The sequence below is a fragment of the Chamaea fasciata genome, unplaced genomic scaffold (assembly GCF_029207755.1).
Source record: "Chamaea fasciata isolate MVZ Bird 193981 ecotype frontalis unplaced genomic scaffold, bChaFas1.0.hap1 SCAF_2, whole genome shotgun sequence".
In the NCBI taxonomy this organism is placed as follows: Eukaryota; Metazoa; Chordata; class Aves; order Passeriformes; family Sylviidae; genus Chamaea; species Chamaea fasciata.
Genome location: NW_027094087.1, coordinates 48,450,926 through 48,471,640, shown reverse-complemented (window position 1 = coordinate 48,471,640; position 20,715 = coordinate 48,450,926). Strand labels below are relative to the sequence as shown.

General features: G+C 38.7%; 1 protein-coding gene across 3 annotated transcripts in view; it reads right to left on the bottom strand.

Moving 5' to 3' along the window:
* Positions 1-10,224: 10,224 nt before the first annotated feature.
* The window catches only part of PDS5B (PDS5 cohesin associated factor B), a 98,797-nt gene continuing 88,306 nt past the window's right edge, over positions 10,225-20,715 (bottom strand). The window contains exons 30-35 of one of the 3 annotated variants that reach the window (XM_066175987.1): positions 20,225-20,370; positions 18,759-18,864; positions 16,112-16,554; positions 15,919-16,020; positions 12,864-13,005; positions 10,225-12,026 (exon numbers count right to left, since the gene is read on the bottom strand). In XM_066175987.1, coding sequence (XP_066032084.1) covers positions 11,991-12,026; positions 12,864-13,005; positions 15,919-16,020; positions 16,112-16,554; positions 18,759-18,864; positions 20,225-20,370 — 975 coding nt within the window. In that variant the 3' untranslated portion in view covers positions 10,225-11,990. The remainder of the gene's footprint in view (positions 12,027-12,863; positions 13,006-15,918; positions 16,021-16,111; positions 16,555-18,758; positions 18,865-20,224; positions 20,371-20,715) is intronic. The other 2 variants (XM_066175988.1, XM_066175989.1) reach the window with 2 other exon arrangements.

Here is a 20,715-nt window from a genome sequence, read left to right as displayed (position 1 = left end):
TTTCAAGATGCCTGCATATGTGCAGGCATGGCTATATATCTATATCTATATATATATGTCACAAATGTAGGAGAAACTGTTTTGAACCCACATCTAAAAAATTAAGAATAACCAATCTATTTGTTATGCATTTATCCTCTAAACTATGCTCACACTCACCAGCAGTGGTGATGCTAAATGGCAGGTAGAATAAAAATTGAATGCTATAACAGAGTGACCTAAATTTGTCAAGTCAGGGAATCTTGTCCTATTTCATGATTCCCACTTCAAAAGCTATGCTGTTTCAGGAATGGGGTCATATGATAATTCAGGCTGAAAAGGACCTCAGAAGGTCTGTAGGCCAAAATCTAGTTCAAAGTAAGGTCAGGCATGAGGCGAGGCCAAGTTGCTCAGGGCTCTACACAGCTGGTTCTTGAAAATCTACACAAGAGACTATATTCTCCTTGGGCAACCTGATCCCATGCCTTACTGATCCCATTCTGGTCAGTTTGTCTTCCAAAGCTTCTCCCTGCATCCAGCCTTACACCCAGGTTCAGTGTCTGACTCAGTCTCCCTTCTTCCCACCAGGTGTTGCTGTGAAAAGCCTGGGCCCATCCTCTCAGTACTGTCCCTGCCAGTGTCAGCAGGCTGCTCTTCTTTGCTCTCCCTCCAAAGCTATGCTGAAAGCCCAGCTCAGCCAGTTTCCCCACACAGAGCCTGTGCTTCAGGCCTGACTGTAGTGGCAACTCTCCACTGAACTCACAGGAATTTACCAGGTTTCAGGGTGCCAAACCTGAGCCCAGTATCCAGCTATAGCTACTATAGCTACTGGGTAGAGGGGATCATCACCACCTACTAATGGCTCACTCACTTTGCAACTATTAATACATCCTACTGTGATGTACTAAAACCAACTCCCCCAGCTGATTTTCAACAGATCTGCTGCCCAAACTAGTCAGTCCCCAGCCCTGCATCATGGTCAAGGGGCTGGATTTCCCATGGGTGTTTATTCAACTTCATGAGGTGGTTCCATTTCCCCTGGGATTCTAGTGTCTCTGCCAGCATGCTGACTGCCCACTTCCATGTTCTGTCATATGGAACATCCTAAGTGAGCACTCTGCCATCTCCTCCTGGTCACTGATAAAGGCATTGAACACAGCACATCCCAGGACAGATCCCAGACATTCCCAGTTGTTACTGGCCTTGGAGCAGAGTAGCCCTTGAGCACTCTGAGTCCACTCATGCAACCACTGTTTCTACCCCTCTGGTTGATACCTCCTAAGCCAAGAACTGGGCTATCTACAGGTGTAAGAGAAAAAAAAAACCACCATGTTTTAGTATGAGCAGACAAAATATTCATTCCCTGTCTCATCTCATTCAAATATGGTCTGGATTGAGATACTTTATGGATTACCACCTGGACGAGTCCAGGATGGAGTTTAGCTTGCAGCTTCTTCCCATCCCAGGAATCACATCTTCATCTCGCAGCTCCATCCACGATTGCATATTTAAATCTTTGACTGGCAAAATAATTTTGACCAGTGCCTGTTATGTATCTCTAACTGCATGCTCCTCCCTTGACTTTCTTGCTCCACCTCAGCAGGAAATCATCTAACCCTGCATCCTGACTGAGCAAAGGGCTCCCGTGGACACAAGCTCACTAAGTTGAGAGAATTGTTACCCCATTGCCAGAATCTAAATCCATTACTCATTCTCTTTCAGTAACATGAATTTATACTGCTTCCCTTTGCAGAGAAAGTGTTCTGTGACTTGGTCACCATGACTGTCCATGCAGCATTCAATGAACTTACTTCTCTTTCCAGAGGACTGAAATACTTTTGATTTTTTATTTATAGAGACACATTCTCAATAAGTCATCTGAACACCACCAATATCAAATTCACTGCATTACTTTAAAAGGCCATGTGAATCTCCTTTTCTTTTTTTTTTCCCGTGATATTCTCATAGGGTTTGAAAAGTATATTTACTCCCTTACTCCATTTCATCATTTTTCATTTATGAGTTTTCCTCTGGCAGAGCTCTGGCTCTCAGCCACAGCAGATCTGTGCAAACAGGTACAATGTTCCAGTGATGAGGGGAGGGATGAATCTTTGTTCTCTGTGGCTGTTTTTAATCACTGCTGTTCATCAAAGCCCTGTGGGCCCAGGAACATACAGAAAAGAGCAGAAAGCACCTGCTGATGACAAAGCAGGCAGAACTTAGGAATTTTAGTCAGGCTCTTTCTTAAGATAGACTTGGTTTTCCTTATTTGTATTTGTGTCATTAGACGTGACTAACACAAAGGAGCAGTAAAGCGGACAGGAATGTGGCAGAAACATCCAAAGAAACAGAAAGGTATAAAGATACAAAAATCCCAAATAGGTAACAGGGTATGTGCCGATTATTTTATTTTTTAGCACATGATGCTTTCCTTCTGAGGAGTTTTCCATGGCTACTGCCAATGTTTTATTGAATTCAGATGCTGCCTGTTGTGTAGAGCATCAGTAAACTCCACTCTCCCATGAGGATTTCTCCCTAGTTTGGTAGCTCTCCTCTTCCTAGTCACTATTTCCATAGCAGTTTACACTATATGAAGAAAAGTAAGAACCATGGTTCAAATAAGAAGAAGAATATACTATACCTAAGTCTTGAAACCTTGTTTTCAAAATTTTTCAGCACATTAAAAATGTAAATGTGTAAGAGGAAAAATAATGAGGCACAACTCAACAGGCACTGGAATTCTTGCACATAAACATTGCCACAGCTGTACACAGAAGCCAAGACCATGGAACACCTGGGTTTTTCAGCACATACTCCCAATATGACCTCTCTTACAAATGTACATGACAAAACTATTGCATTTCAGTTTCTGCTCTGTAGAAAATTAAAATATCAGATGTTTCAGAAGACTGAGAGCAGAAATGGCAGAAAGGAAGCAAATACACACATCTGTTACTTTAATAACAATGGTTCCTACACGGTTGTATTTCTCCCTGGCACATGAGACAGGAGAGTTCCCCTTGCCATACACAAAGCTGCCATATTCTGGATTCTCACTCCTCTCATCCTCAGCATTTCAGCACCTCTCAGCTGTAGGAATGTATCAGCAGCAGATACCAAATGACAGAAAACCCAAGTAGAATGCTCGTGTCTCTCAAAGCTCACACACTGTCCATACACTAACTAATGCTCTCTTCAAGTGAGTTAGCCTGAACTCCCATGAAAATGTTACACCACTTATAGTGCAGTTGGTAGTTTAGCAGTAGCTGGCTTGGCTACTGCCAAGCACAGGAGAAGGTTCTCAAAAAACCCACCACGCTGTGTCACTTCAGTGGGCCAGATGACCCCCGTGAGCTCTCGTGATCGAATTTGTGTGGTGAAATCCAGATGTGCAAGAGCATTGATGAGGCTGCATGCCAGTGTACAGGGGATAATCAGAATACAGCAGATCTTCAGTGTTCCAGAAGTCATCCAAGTCCTGGCAGAAGCCACTCTGACAACTCACCTCCTAGAAGTGTTTCCCAGAAGGCCTGGACACAGACTACTATCCTGTTGTACAATCACTGGCTAGAAACAGCAGAACAGTTGGACAGAATGCCTGCAGGGGAACTGAACAGCTTAAGATGTCCAAAGGTCTGAATTTATGTGGTCAAAAAACCCCCAAAACAACAAAATATCAAAATGCCTTTTGATATCAAGACCATGACAGACAAATTACACATAAAAGCAAAAGGCTCATAAGAAAAAGATTTAAAGAAATTTCCTGGCAGAGATCTAACTCCCACTCCTTTTGAAATTAACACAACAGAGGAATGGAAAAATGTGGCTGAAAGACTACAGAAAATGATGTGAGCTTTAGTATCTCCCTATGTCTAGCAGAGGTAATGGCCATCAGGAACATCACACTTCGTTAACAGAAACATGGAATCCAGATATTCAAACAGGGCATCCACTGTGAGAAGCCCTCCAGTTGTCTCAGTCATTCATCCTAGAAATTTTACTGAGGAACACTTGGGCTATTTTTTACCTTTATAATAAAATGGGACAATCCAGCTACTTAAACAACTAGTTAGAAATCATCATCTGTCTTGAATTTAAATAGGATGGTGGGTCCTAAGTAGGGACAGCTAGGGTACTAAGGACTTCTTTTTCTTCCATAAACAGAAAACAACACAAAAAACCCCAATGTTCCAAATTCAATATCAAACAGCAACAGAGACTAAGATGACAAAGTCACAAGTTTTGTGATTTGTGAACATATTGATGAACTAAGTATGGATTTAAAGTGTTCTCATGTTACATCAAATATTTTATCTAAAGTAAATATGATAGCACTAAATGACAGCAATTCTGTGTCATGGCCATCTCTCACTTCCATATTCTGTTTAAATCCGAAAGTTGAAAACAGGCAATGGATGCTGACCAGATATTAAATGACAGTTATAGAAAGAGAAACAATAAAAGTAACAGAACAGCTTCCCATGAAAACAAAATTAATTTTTAGATCCTTACAGAGATCAAATACTATCCCATGGAGAATTAGTATAATATGCCACAGTCCGCTATCACACATTTGTCAGGATAGCACCCAAGTACATAATCATTAAATGTTGCTAAAGTGATACATTTTTCCTGAGTAACTTTTCCTGCTCTTTCCATGACTACAAAAAATGGTTTGGCAAAACTTGATCTTCCCTACTGCAATAGTCTTCATTTTCTTTCACGTTCCTACCAAAGACTTGTTTCTTCCCTAATACCAGGAGTAAGAAAGAATGAACGGAAACTTCTGCTGAAATCTCTCCGTATTATTTCTCCTTTTGACTTACAAAACAAAGTGCATTTGGGAACACATGGTTCAGGGCAGTCCTTACTTGCCATTTTACTGGATAACACAGGCCAGATTTTGAAAGACACCTTCCTAATTTTGGAGAAGTATTATTACCTATAACCTTGGTTCACTAGATGTTGGGAAAATGAGGTATCAAAATGTAGCAGCAGTTCAACTACTACTTCTCTTGTGAATTGCCAAACCTGTCCACACCTTTTTCAATACACCCTGCAGTCCAAGGACTGCTTTTGCTTTACAGCTCAATGCCTGTGAAACAAGCAGCACAACAGCTGCATTTAGGAACACATATTATCTTGAGTTGGAAAGAAACCATAAGGACCATCAGGTCCAACTCCCTGCTCCTGACAGGACTACCTAAAAATAAACTTAATGACCAAGAGTATCATCCAGACACTCCTAAACTCTGTCAGGCTTGTTGCTGTGACTGCTTCCCTGAGGAGGCCATTCAGCAACTAAGCACCCTCTCAGAACAGAGCCCATGTTGCAAACAAAGATTCAGAAACCTGGCTGGGCTGGAGCCCACTGAAAGGAATGAAAAGTAGCAGTGACTGGGCATAGGGCTCACACTGTCCTGTAGAACAGGACATCCGTATATGAAGGCAGGGGAGAATCATCCCAGGCTGCTAAGAAAGTATACTGATATTAGTAAGGAGGACCAGACAATCAGGGTTTCACAAAATGCTGCTAAGAAAAGAGGTCACGTTGAAAGATTTAATGAGCGGCACTGTAGGAAACATCATTCCAATGCTTAAATGCTGCTATCTGCAATGTGGACCTGTGCAGGCTGCTGCTATTAGGCAGCTTTGAAAGCTCTTGTTTCCCAATGGCTTATGCCTTGACCTCTTTTGCCCCAGTTTTAGTTTTGCACATAAATGAACACTGCCCTACTTCCTACCTGTGGAGGTTAGAATCCTCTTTTGCCAAACTATTCCAAATTCCTTACTAATGACATTTGCCCTCAGCGGTAGCCATCGCCCTCTTTCCACAAACACTCCTGGCATTAATCTCAATTCTATGCTTGTTCTTACACATTTTCCTCCAAATCAGAGAAAGCAACATATCCTCAGTTCTCCTCTCTTTAATAAATAATAATGTAATCATCTCCAACTTAGTTTTCTCCATCTCAGCTTTCATCTTGAGTAGAACATTCCTACCATAGGTCATCTCGTATCAAGAAACTGCATTCCTACCTCATTTATCTGCTGATTCCCTACTCTTAACTGATCTCTCCAGCTCCTTTCAAATCAATAACCCATCTCTAATACCCCACTTTGCACCCAACCACACACTTGAACCCACTGTTGTTTTTTCATCACCTAAACCATAGCAATTATAGCAGAAGTTAATTAAACCATCGTTTATTCATCTTTTGAAAAGGTCCTTGAAGGGCAAGAGTAAATGCATTTTGGGGAAAACACAAAGGGCAGTTTCTACTGCCTTGCAGGTCAAAGAAAAATGGTGGTGCACGTCACACTCATGTCATGTGTTACTGCATCTATAGGTATGGCTATAAAAAAATACCCAACAAAAGCCAGCCCCCCAAAACCCCTTCACTTAAAATGAACATAATATTATTTTATTAAACAAGGATTAAAAACTCTTCTCCTCTTCAAAATATCTTTCGTTTACAAGAATTTAATTTTGCTGAATAGAAATATACTACAAGGAACAAAGGAACCTGCAAGTCTAAAGTATATCTACCAAAAAAGCCAGCTATTCCAAACCAGACTATTTCAAGGTGCTGTGATCAAGAAGAAAGCTGTTTTACATTATCAGCTTGTCTTCCCAACATAGTAAAGAAAAAGCTTTTTAGTATAAGATTGTTTCATTCCAACACAATCTTCTATACTGTAACAGCAAATGAAGTTACTGCTATTGATATTGCTACTAAGTTCTCATGTTCTCTTACGCTGCATGTCATAACTTGTGCAATTGTCTTCTACCTACATAAAAATAATAAAAACCAACAATACTCACACAGTATTACAGAACGTATTATCTCTAAGACATCAGCTCACTGAATCTATTCAGAACCACTAACAAATTTGTGACCTGCATTTTCTTTTTTAATAACAAAATTACCTCTAAGTAAGCAGGGACAGTGTTCAGTAACACTGCTTTGATTTGCAAAACACTGCATTCCTTTGTGTCTATAGATGTGAGGTAGGATACAAGCATGGGAAACAAACCTAGCCAAATCAAACACCTTATGTTATCCATCCTTCAAAGTACCTGTATGTTAAAGTAATTCCAACATACTACATGACTACTGAAATACTTATTTGCAGGGTGTCCTGGGTTGAAGTATATTCTATCACCATCTTCATGAACTGTTGAAACCAGGTGAGGCAGTGCTCCCTGCCTCCTCCACTCTGGCTTATCTTCTGTTAATGGCCCATCAGCACCTTTGCTACACAGCTCACAGATAACCCCCTCCTGGACTACCTCCTGTTAATGGGCCCATCAGGCCTTATCACATGACTCACCATCCCATTGTGAGATGCTCTGCCCAGAGGGAGGAACCAAGCATTCCAGTCTGGATATAAGCTGAGACTCTGAACACCAGAGCAGTGCTTACCTACTGGACTCCCAGAGGACAAGAGCTACTGCTGGATCTTCAGACCCATTATTTCTATAAGATCAGTGCTTCAACAGAACCACTCTACTTGAACTGCTACCACCACAGGGTGTCAGGTTGTATTCTGTCTTTGTCAGTGTTCTTGTACTACTGCATTTATTTATTTCTTTTAATTTTTTCCCTATAAAATTATAATTCTGACTTACCATCTCCTACTGGTTTGATTTCAAACTAGTACACAGGGGTAGAAATCTGTATTTAGAGGCTTTCTTCCTTCTTACATTGATATGATGCTGTTTCAAAAAGAACATACAATATACATCTTCATTACTGAAATGAAAGTGCTACTGAAAGCTGTATCATGACTGTACTGAGGCACTGAAAAAAATGCAAGCATGAAACCTTTTCATTACTGTACACACTGTACAAGACCATGTTTATCCTGCCCACACAAATACAGTGGCACTTGGGGATCACTGTGAAGAGACTGGATCTTCTAGACAGCAGAATTTGAAGAACATCAAAGCAAATCAGGTGGAGGTGGTTTTTTTTTAATGTATTTCTACACCAGTTACCAACATTCAGCTTCTTTCTTTTCCATGATCACCAAAATAGCAGAAGCTCTACTGTACACAATGAAGAGGGCATCCTAAGGATGTGGGGCAAACCTATTGACACGTCAGGAAGTTTGCTTGTCTGTGGAAGAGAAATCACTTCAGTCAGTGTTACGATAATGCACCTAAATTAGTAAACATCTTTTGTAAAGGCAACATCCAACAAAGATGCAAAGACTGGAATAGCAATCTGTGAGCACAACAGGAAAAAAGAATGCATTCAGATTCTTCTGCTCCTCCTGATGGACAACTGGTCTTGGTCAAGAGAATTTTATCATTTTGGTGATTACAGAACCATCAGAGCTGCAGGATGGCCATCCAGAACTCATCTTAGTCATGTGTGTTTGTAGATAGGAGGCTTTGATCAAACACAGTGGTGTCTCTGAATGTCTCTTTAAAAGAAGTATTTATAAAATATGTGCTGCACCTACTTGGATGAGGTGGAGAGGTATCCATCTCCACACTATATATATTTAAACACAGGCAGGTTTGTAAAATTACTCTATCCACAAACTCAGAATTTTCCTTATCACCGGTGTCCTGTTTTAAGATCCTCGTATCCTCTGCGTGCACAACCATGAGAATATTCAAACAGCGTTCTTGGGTTTGTACTCGTATTTGCACAGCATGACTGCATTTAAGAATTAACCCCACAGAGTGATAGGGTAAGTGTGAATGATAAATAAACTTGCAGGATTCAAAAGCTAACAGGTGCATTCACAAAAGCAGACTTGGATAATCTGTTAAAACCTACACATGCAAATAAAATCAGCAAGAAAACTGCACACACCCCTCTCATGTTTGGTGGTGCCTTTTCTAGAGTAACAGATGACAAATGCTATGCCAGAATAAAGTATTTAGGATTCAAGACTTAAGTTTTTTGCAAGTTACTCACAAACTGAGCATATTCATTTTTGGTGAAAATGTCTTTAATATTAGTATCTTTTTGTAAACTAATATTTTTGTTCACAGAGATCCAAATGGCAAAACAGCAAGTGTCAAAATATTTGAAAAAGGGTTCAATTTTGCTAGAAAATAAAGTCAGTTGGCAGAGTCAAGTATAGTTAATACAGGATTCTAATTATCTGAAGTGGAACAGGTATAGTCACATTAGAACTCTCACTTTCATGTTTCCTTCCTATTAGTCAGTTAGCTAGCCCTAAATATTCATTAACTCAGTCTGTGACAGGTAAAAAAAAACCACCATGCTTCTGGAATCAGTGAATTATTTTTAAACACTAGTATAAAGATTACAATCCCTGTTTGGATTCTGCACATGAACTACAGATCACTGAAAGTTTCCTGTTGCACTGCAGCAAAAAAAGGAAATGTAATAAAAGCTTTATTTGCTGCAAAATACAGCAAGATACTTTGGTAATCTCACAAAAATGTCATACTGGAACTTGTTACAGTGAGTTCAATTTGATCTTTTAATGTAATACAGTACATTTTTATAAACTTAACATTATCATTGCAGAAGAGCATGCTAACTGAATGTTAGCAATTTATCTTTTATACATAATTATAATCTACTGTAGCTACTGTATGCAGATCTCAAAATGTTAGTACATAAAATATTCATTTTCTTTATATGAGATGAGAATGAACTTAGAAGAGGTTTGAATATAAGAATGACGTATTTGCTGTGCCTACTTCTCAAGAAATAATGATTTACACATTATTACCCAAGAAATCAACATTTAAATTGCAAAACTATAGTTTAAATTTACAATAAACATTATGATCAGTAATGGTGCATCAATATTCCATGAAGTTTAACCTAACCATGTTTATGCACATAAAGCCAGCCTCAAGAGTCTGCAGCAGTTTCAGCATTAATTTTTCATATTTTTGTATAAAATTGACTTAAAGGTACATCTTCCATAAATGTTTTCAGTGCAATTCTGTCAAAGAGGAAAATACAAAGCTAGCTTTCAATCATTTTATACCATAAAAAACCCTCAACAACTTGCATTTGCACTGCTGAAGCGTAAGTAAGCCAGTTCTGTTATGCCAACTATTTCAGAGTCAATTGATATCAACCATAACTGCCTTTCTAGTCAGAATTTCCCCCGTATCTATAGGTATAAATGTTGAAAAGCTGAATACTGGAAGAGGGGGAAAGTTAAGATGAGGCAGAATAATCTAATTGTTTATAATACTTTTTCCTAGTGGTACCAAAAAAAAACTGAATAATGAAAAAATTCTAAGGGTTGCTTGCTTTATTAGTGATCTTACAGGTTGGAAATCAGAAAATCTGTGGTTTAGTATTACCCTTTCCTATAATCTTTACAGGCAACCTTGCGACAATAACTTATTTATTGATGGATTATGTGAAAATGCTCCATTATTAAATGAAATAAAATTTTCTTAGGTTAGAAATCGATTTTTCATGTGTTGTAGGGAATCAGAGGGAGAACAGCACCTGAAATTATGATGTGTGCTTGGCTAAGCAGAGTATAGTAACTTATATATTTTGGTTCAAAGACAGTTTGTAAACTGTTAAACTACATACAGGATACTGCTCTATGTATTTTGTTTCTTTTGTTTTTTTGCAGATTATAACTAAAAAAAAAAACCCCAAACAAACAAAAAAAACCAAAAAAACCCAACACAAACCAACCTCTCTCTATTGTAGCACAAAATAAAAATGGAGCTTCATTCAAATCTTGAATACCTTGACTGTAATAATTGACAGCTGGTTATTCAACAAAAACTTAGCTCTTCATACCAAAAAAATTTGGCTCAAAAAACAAAAACAAAACAAAAAGGTACAATAAACTCTCAATAAAAGGATCTCTCATGAGGCAACCTACCATATACTACTGCTAGATACGAGTTTCAAAAAAAACATTACATCCCATTTTCAGCACATTTTTCATAAACATGCAACTTCACTATAAAATACAAAACACTTGGCTCTCAAGAACAGCTTTATAAAGACACACTGCATCAATAAAATTTCTCTTTGTGATTAACTTTACATTGTAATAAGAACTGTATTTTCACTAATGTTTATATATCAGATTTCATATTATAATGTAGTAATAATTTGCTCTTTGTGAACATCATGTTCAGAAGGAAATATCTATACACATTAACATACTAGACTATTAAAAACTCAGTTACAGAATTTTATTGATACAGTAGATTAATAAAAACTGATTGGGGAAGATAAAATGGGTAGGGTATTCAGTACATTATTTAATAACTCACTTTTAAAATTAAAATATTTTAAATCCTTTTTGAATTTTCAATGCCACTACAAGTCCAGAAAAGTCTGGCATCAATACTGAGGCTGTAAAACAAAACTTCTTTCCAAATTTGCATCTCTTGTATTATTCTATCCAATATTGTTCAACTGTAAAAGAAAGTAATTCAGCACCTCTGATGATAGGTAGGTGCCTGAAGGTAAACACTAGGGTATATTTATGAAGGAAACAGACTTTTTTTTTCTTCCTCTTCTTCTCCTCAACAAATAGTGGCAAAAGAATGTGGCACTATTTGTTCAACTGACTTGTTTTTCACAGTTAAATGTCAACAAGAGTACAAATACGAACACTGACAGATATTGCTTGAGATCAATTTTCAACAAACTGTTCTTTTTTTTAAATCAATCGATCCAATAAACAGTGGGGTACTGTCAGTTTAAAGCCGCAGATAAAAGCTATACAAGCACTTTATAAGTCAGAAACATTAAAAAAAGAACTATTTACAGTTTTCTTCTTTAGTTCATATGTCTACAAAGCCAGCGCACATTACACTTCACAAAAATCCACAGGTAATGATATCAACATGTGTGTGGCTAAAGCTTGTGACCTAGGGACTGCAAATGCAGGGGCAGTAAAATAGGTTTTGTCTTTTCTTCAGCAACCCCATTTGTGCACTAACAGCTTCATTCAGTCTCAAGCTTCATATTAAAAGCATTCTTCAAAGCTTTCACCTGGAAGGCTGGTAACTACATGCTCTCTCATCGTCTTTCCCTTTTGGAAGTTCTGCGACGGACCTATTTGGAGAAAAGATATTTTAAATGTTTTTACATAAAAGTTTCAAAAAAATTCAAGAACAAATATATTTTATAATGGAAAAAATGCTCAGGCTCACTCAATAGTGCTTGAGTATCCATATATAGTGGCATTCATTCCTCATTTTGTCACAAGTACAAGTCTCAGTCAATGACCACGACTTAACTACATTTGATGTTCCTGAGCCCGCATCCTTAATGGAATTCAAAACAAGGCAGTTTCCTTTCTCAGAGTTTTCATACACTCAGATGCTCCAACCATCAAGTGTATCCAGAAGTGTGAAGGCATTCTCAGTTTTAGTATGACTACTAACATTGCCAATGTATTTGAATGAAATAAATATAGAAGTGAACTCATTTTAACATATGCAAGTAAGAGGAAGAGATCAGTTTAGGATTCTGTTCCAAGACTCCATGCTTATTTTCCAGTACTATTCATTTTGTGTGTCTGTTTTGTACAAAGAAGCTTTATTCACTATTAAAATATAGGTGAAAAGAATGAGCAGGAGTTACCTGGGAAATAATTCCTGTTAGATGCTACACAATTCTGGCATACAAGAAAGGCTGCATAGAGCAGAGACTTCAAGATACTTGACAAAAAGTGGTATTTTTTAAGAAATGCAGCTTCTCTAGGAAACTACAGCGTAGCTCCACTACAGAACAGTGGCAGCTGACAACCATCCCATTCATTTTAAAGGAGGAAGTTTAAGTTCTAAAAACAGGGAGAAATCATTCTAAGAACAGAGGTCATTCTCTGACCATCAATACACGGAGCACACCACAAAGACTCACAAAGAAAAGCTCAGGCATTTCTCTTACATTGATTGTGGAAACTTCCTCTTCTTCCATTACTTCTTCCTGGGGAATGTCATCACTGACAGGTGAACCACTCTGAAACACATCCATCTCTTCACTGGATTCGTTCTCTTTACTGGCTGCTTGTTTGGAACGTCCTGCACGGCTACAATGAGAAGAAAAATAAAGATCACCCTCAGAGCACATATACATCTGCGATATGTATAAACTGTATGAGCAAACAATCCAGTTCACAAAAACAGCAGCCTTACCATTTCATGTTATATAATGCTGCTGTCTTTTACACCTGTCTAGTTCATCCATGCACAGAACTGAAACTAGAAGGCTGGACAACACCACTTGAAAACAAAACTGTTCCACGATAGAGGGCCATGAGCACAAAGTTGAACAATTTTGCCTCTACAGACATGGCAAATTTTTCTCTTCAGTGCCACAATACAGGCCAAAATAGGTTGACACAACACTAACCAGTGAACAGGAAAAGCCAAACAGCCAGAGATGGAATACTGTTTGATTTTCTTTCCATTCAATTCCATGACCAGATGTACTCTACTTCTCCAGGACTTTTTACACAACAAATTTGAATAACTGCATCTATGATTTTCATACCTAGAAGAACCCATATTGCTACTCATGAAATTAACCCTATAATGAACCTAAATGCAAATCTTCCCAAGCTAACTTAGGGATAACCAGTATAACAATACCTTAATCAGGATAATCAAGAACAATCAGTCAACAATATCTTAAACCGTCTGTGTTGGTTATGGGATTTGTGTCACAAGCAAAAAGCACCCATTTGCTTAAAATGAGAATTAGCCAACACCCCTTGCCTTTAAAAAAAAGCCAACTACAGATGTATCCACAGCTGCAGCCACATTACAGTAGCACAATTCAGAATCAAATCACTGAATGATCCCGTTTACTGCAGGTGCAGTCTTGTGCACCCAAAGTTGGTGACGTTTTGGTTGAAATGAAACCGGAAACTCAGTTCCGGGCACACAACAGACAGACTTCAATCTCCACTGGGAGAACAGATCCAAAACAATCGTACTCTGATGCCATCACCACATGAAAGTGGTAGGAATTTTCAATCCTGAGAACCACTACAATGCAGACAAAATAAAATCTCTCAACTGCATAGCAATTACAGTATTTCCAAACCAACCAACATGCCATCCCTTAACACAAATTAGTCCAGCTCAAGTCTTCCAAGACTGACAGAAGCAACGGAATTGAAAAGGAAGCAGAAGAATTATTCACAAGCTAGGGTCTTCCTTTCACATATCACAAAAATAAGCCTGTTCACATGTGCTAACAGGTAACCCAATTTGCTATCAGAAATAGGTTATGCACTACCACCCACAGGATACATTATCACCTCATAGGCAAAATCCCAAATTCTTATGCCAAATCCATTCCCAAGGAGCCCAGAAAGCTTTAAGCATTTAGTATAAATACATTTATCTTGCAGTACACAATGCTGGCTCGGTCGATCAGCTTCCTTCAGTTAAAACAGATGTAGATGAGGGAGAAAAGTTTGACTACAATGCACTTTGAAGACTGAGAAATGGCTACTGCCTCACCTTTTTCCTGCAGATTTGAAAAAACAAATAGTCAAAATGTGGGTGGTTTGATAAAACAAACAAACACAACCCACTTGTTTTGTTGTTTTTGTTTTTTTAATGAAGTCTAGAATAGACTCAACAACTTGGAACTCTGAAACAACTTACTTGGGCTCCCCCTGACAAGAACAACATACATACACATGAACAAGAGCTATGCTTGTTACTGATTGTGAGCAGTGATATAGTTTACTGCCAGCTTAAAAAGGAGTCAAGAAACATGCCAACTTCACTGAGAGAAGTTATTTAAATATTTAGTAAAGGGCATCTTTGACAAACACCACTTAGCACATCACCCAACAATAACTTGTTGGTTGGTCTTCCCTGCATGGCAGTAGCAGTTTCCAGCTCTTGTTCTACCGCACCTGTGGCAGTGACTTCTGGAGTAACCAACCAGTATTGGGTCCTGTGTTCCTGGTTACAAAGTAAAGGAGAAGCAGAGGTCTGACCTGAGGCTGGGAAATGGAAAGGTCAGGATGTTGTGTGTTCAAAATGCCAGATCACGTGATCCGGAGTGATTTCAGAATTTGAAATGAGGGTACAAGCTTGTTCAGGCAAGGTTCTCCTGCAGGGAAGATCCCTGGTATAAGGCAAGTCAGTACACTACACTGCCAGAGGAAGAGCAATGTGATGCTAACTAAGCCCAGAAGCCAGAAAGACAACAGAGACAGACAACCGTGTCGGACAGTAGATGCTCCCAACTAGTGCCCCAAGGAATTTATATCAGGTTCTGGAAAACTAAAAATTCTTCATGAGCTGCAGTTTGATACAAGTGGGCAAATAATCCCTTGTGCACCTCTGCTTACATATATTATCTCTATGTGTACAGAAAAGGTACAGATACCTGAATTTTCCTACAGCAGGCACAAGAAAATGAAGCGAGCCAATGACAGAGTTTACCTTCATTTGGGAACTTAAAGCAGCTCGGAATTTTCAGAAGCTACGACCCTTCACAGATCACAACATATTTTATTCACATGAAAATGATTCCAGTGGATAGTAAGAAGGCCACAACTTAAAAAGTGAACATTAATTCAAGGAGAATCAGAATAAACTTAATTCTCCACAATTTTGTTTCACCATAGTAACAATTTGATTCTTCCCTGCTATCTGAAACAAACAGGACCACTTTCCTCCCCTTTAAGTCCTAATAAACCCCTGTCTTCAAGGCCTTTGTATGCTTTATTGACTCTTCTCCTAGAAAAGCAAAGCTACATACATGTTACCTGAGCACATTAAAATCACTTACAGCCTCCTGCTCTGTTGTGAGATACTCTAGGAAAAGCAGCTAAGGAAAACATTTTAGAAATAACAACAGCAATTTATTTTCTTAACTGTCAACTACAGCATTCTGAAATATTTTCAGTAAAGGTTTGCTTGGGGGCACAGAGGTATTATTTAATTTTCACTAAACACAGATTTAGAACACTTACACTTTTTTTTGCTGTGCTGGTGGTGTTTGTGATGACCTTCCTCGTCTTTTCTGTGGCGTAGACTGTGCTGATTCAACTGTACTAGTTTCAGATGGTTCTGCTCTGTTTTGAGGAAGACCCAAATTGCAAAGCATCAACTTATAACTAATGTCCAAAGATAAAAAACACACAGCTTACAAGAAGATGGACTTACCTCTGCTGTGTTCTTTTTGATGTCCTATTTTGCCTGCCTTTTGGTTTTTGTTCAATGTTTTCTGTTTGCCTTTCCTCCTCCTCCTCCTCCTCTTCCACTGCAGCTGGTGGCGGTTGTTTTTTTTTGCTCCTTTTTGATGACTTTGCCACTGGTTCTTCCTTTGGTGTTGCCCCATTATTTGTTCTGGTAGGGCGTCCTCTTCTCCCTTTCTTTGGTGGACTGTTCTGTTCATCCTCACTTTCTATCACATCTTCTTTTAGCCTTTTTTCCTCTTGCCATTGTGTTTCATCAGCTTCTGATACAACTGCAGGTCTCTTCCTTCCCCGTTGACTACCTCTAAGCTTCTGCTCTTGACCCAGTTTATTCAGGTCATCTATGCTTAGCTTCTCTTCTGAATCTGTGATAGTGCCTTTCTTCCTTCCTCTAGGCTTCTCCATCTCTGACTGAAAAGGCGAAATTGCACCATTAAATTAAAAAATTAAACTGCCATAATTAACAGTCACATGTAACCCTAACCCCTCTTTCCAACAAGACGGAGTCTTCAAATTACACAAGTTGTTTCAGGTTGTTTACCACAACCATTTCAAAAACATTTACAAAAATATAAAAACACACCTCCTACATATACAATACCAGACAAGGGGGAAAAATTATTTGAAAGATGGGTAGTTAAAGCCCTGAAGTGTGTATGGCCTTCCTCATTTGTATCTTCTGCTGTGCCCAACACAGTAGGACAGAACACCCATAAATGCATTTCTATGAATAGGAAAATATAAAGACAGAGAAGATGAGAATTGCCAACTTGTGGCTTCAGCTTTCTTATATGACCCCGCCATACTGGAAGGTTGCAATAAGATCTTCCCAGAGCCTTCTCTGCTCCAAGCTGAAGAATCCCAACTCTCCCAGCCTCTCCTTTTAGCAAGAGGTGTTCCAGCCCTCTGATCATTCTCATGGCCTCTCTCTGGATCTGCTCTAACAGCTCCATGTCTGTCTTCTAATGGGGACCTAGAGCTGGACACAGCACTCCAGATGAGGGTCCCAAGAGAGCAGAGGAGACATCAAGAATCCCCTCCCTGGCCCTGCTAGCCACTCCCCTTTTGATCAGGCCAGGACACAGTTGGCTTTTGGGCTGCGAGCATATGTGGCTGGCTCATGTCCCATTTCTCACACACGAGTGACCTCAGTCCTCCTCTGCAGGGCCGCTCTCAATCCCTTCATCCCTCAGCCTGTATGGATACTGAGGATTGCCTGGAGCCAGGTGCAGGACCTTGCACTTGGGGCTCTTGAACCTCCTGATGTTCCCCTGGTCCCAGTCCTCAAGCCTGTCAAGGCTCCTCTGGATGGCAGCCCTTCCTTCTAACATATCAACAAAATCCTCCTTCTCAGTTAATGCTTGCTATAATCTGCTCCCCATCTCCAAGAAAACCAAAAATGAGTTCTGAATCCATGACCTTGAGCAACTCGCTTACATATTGGAAATGGAATGATGCTCTCAAAGTACTCAAGACACTGACCGGTATTTGCTTTATCACTGAGCTTTCTCAGTAGTTACCAGTTCAAGCTAATGCTTCTAAACATGAATTGCATGCCAGAAGCTCTCTGGACTCTAAGACTTTTAAGGTTTACAGAAGTGGGGTTTTTGTTGTTGTTGTTTGTTGGGGTTTTTTTTTTTGGGGGGGGTGGGGTTGGTTGGTTTTTTGTTTGCTTGTTTTGGTTTTTTGCTTGTTTGTTTTCTTTTGTTTGTTTTTGACAAGAGTTTCCAGATTTTTCTTATTTAGTTATAAACTGGTCTGCTTTTCCCACAGTGTAAGATAGTTATTTATACTCCAAGACAAGGAAAAAAGTTCAGGAATTTTTACTAGTGAGTAGCTTATGTCCCAAGCAACCTAAAAAAATGCACCAGAATAACATAATGAGAGAAAAGAGAAATGTCAGAGACAGTAAAAAGAAATAAAGCAGCGGTGACATCAGATACAGGACATCTTTAATGCAGTCTAGAAAATCCAATTCTAGCAAATCTGATCTTATTACTTTCTCATGCATATCCCAAATACTACAAAATGTACTGACTGTCAACTGCTATTAAAGCACAATGAAGTGAAACTTATTAGTGGTATGGGAAATTCTTATTATTTTATTTGACCTGCTTTTAGAATTACAATATAATTCTAATTTTCTTTGGTGGTTTATTTTTCTCTATTCTGATACAGGTATAAATACTGCTTAAGATAATATTTAACCTGCTTACAACTTCTTTTACATATTAAAGCACTACATCTGAGTGAGAGTTCAAATAACATTTTACATCCTCAATAGGAACCTTTCTTATTATTGAACTACATATATATATAAATCCATTGGTAAGAATTAGTAAGGAAACTACCACTCTCCAAAGCCTCAGTAAGCTCAGGGACATGATTTCGTGGTAGACCTCACTCTTCTGAGTTAATGGCTGGACCTGATAACCTTTAGAGGTCTTTTGCAACCTATATAGTTCTATGAGAAACAGAACCCTTTTTTAAACTGTATTTTCATATCCAACTCTAAACACATTTTCCAGTAATTTAAAATATCAGCTCAGTTTCACATTTCATCATATTTTTTTGAATGATCTCAAATATCATCACATTAGTTTTTAACAGCTCACCCTTACAAGATCAGAGTCGTCCCTTTTGTCAGTTTTCTTTCCTGGTAAGGGTGAAGCCAGTGTGAATTCTTCATTTTCACTGTGGTCCATTTCAGTACTGTCAAGTCTAGGATGAAAAAATATATATTTCCCTCGTTATTATAATACATTGGGCAATTATTAAAAAAAATACTAAGGACAACAATCTTCAAAAAAATTCTAATAAATTAATAAACCAATAACAATTTGGCAGAAGGAACCTTTCACTGTAGGTACTATAGATACCAAGTATCACAAGCCACATCATTCAAGTCTCAAGACAAATGTTTGGATCATGAACCATGTTCAATTTTCTTTTTTCACTGGGAAAGATCAGCAGCCTTTTAAAACAGAAGAGTGTGAGTTGCAAGAGATCTGTGTTTGCATTCAATTGCCTACACTTTCCTATAGCTATCAAAGATCTCCACAGACCAGCCAAAGCATGCACACCTTCCTATGGCGAGGTTTAGGCAATATAACAGCAATTCAAATTTCCCTCTGTTTTTTGCAGCAGCAATTTCATTTTTATTTCAGTTTCTACAAACGTAAATGTGGACAACAATGCCTCATGCATACGTAAAACACTGAGAACGACAAATAAAAGGTAATGCATTAAAGCCAATACACAAGTCATTTCATTCCATCTGCAGAAGCAACATTTTAAAATACCCGTGGCACGTTTTTTAATGAAAAGAAATACGCTTTGTGTCAAAATGAAAAGTGGTATTCAAACACACAAACTCAACTCCCTGGCCTGGGCACTGCATCCTGAGTCAAAGATGTTCTCACTTCTACAGGTGTACAATCTTTATTAACTGGGATGTAATATCTAGATAGATAACTAGAAGATGACTTATGTAGCATTACAGTACACTTACCTCTTCATCACAAAACTAATCTAAACTCAAAAAATATTTGTCTGCTAAGTCCAGCAAAGTGCAGGACTCAAGGCAAAAGTCATGCAGGACCACCACAATGGCCTACCAGTTCTCCCTGGGTGGGATGTGTTTGCAGCATTACAGCCAGGTTCCCAGGGACTACAGCTGTTTGCATACACACACACACACACACATAGGTACATTTATATGTGAGGGGGCAATCTATCTATCTATCTATAACCCCAAAAACACCCAACCCTGCCCTCAAAAAAATACAACGTCATGAGGCTTTCCTTTCCTCCTTCAGCCAATTCTGGATGTAATTTGATTCTGGGGTGTTTTTTTGTTTGATTGTTTGTTTTGAGGGTTTTCTTCTCTTTTTTTAAAGAAAATTTATTTCTGGAGTTAGAAAGCCAAATTCATGGTTTCAGTTATGCCAATGTGATACTGTAATTTTACTTCAATGTAAGATAAAAGAATTCCGTGTTTTACTTAGAAAACATTATGGAAGTATTCAAAGTTTCCATTACAAATATTTGAAATATCAAAGATCCTTTGTTGTCTACCAACCTCCCTTTGATCCTTCCTGGAGAGCTTGGATTAGAACTGCTGCTGGCATTGCTTACAGTTTCCATTCGTGAAGATTTGGATTGAGACTGCTTGCCTGCTGACGAAAGAGGCTTATTAACTGCTCCAAGAACATTGGCTGCTTTGGGCTGAAACCAAAAATATATTTCCTTTATTTTAAGCTACACGTTCAGATATTGTTAACATGTACTATGCTTAAAATATTCACAGATTTCACTTTCTGCAATCATTATGTTAATTTTAACACAAAGTGATAAACATTTTCGTATGAAGGCTACAACAGACACCAGAAGGAAGCTGAGGGAGCAGCAATCAAATAACTAGCTGCCACCAAAGCTGATATTCTTCTCTCTAGCCTTAGATTCTGTCCCCTTCTCATTGGTAGTGCTGTGAGCTCACCGGACCGTGCAGTCAGGCACTGTGTCACTTTGTGTGCCATTGCTTTCTGCTGATTTATCTACCTGAACCAGCTC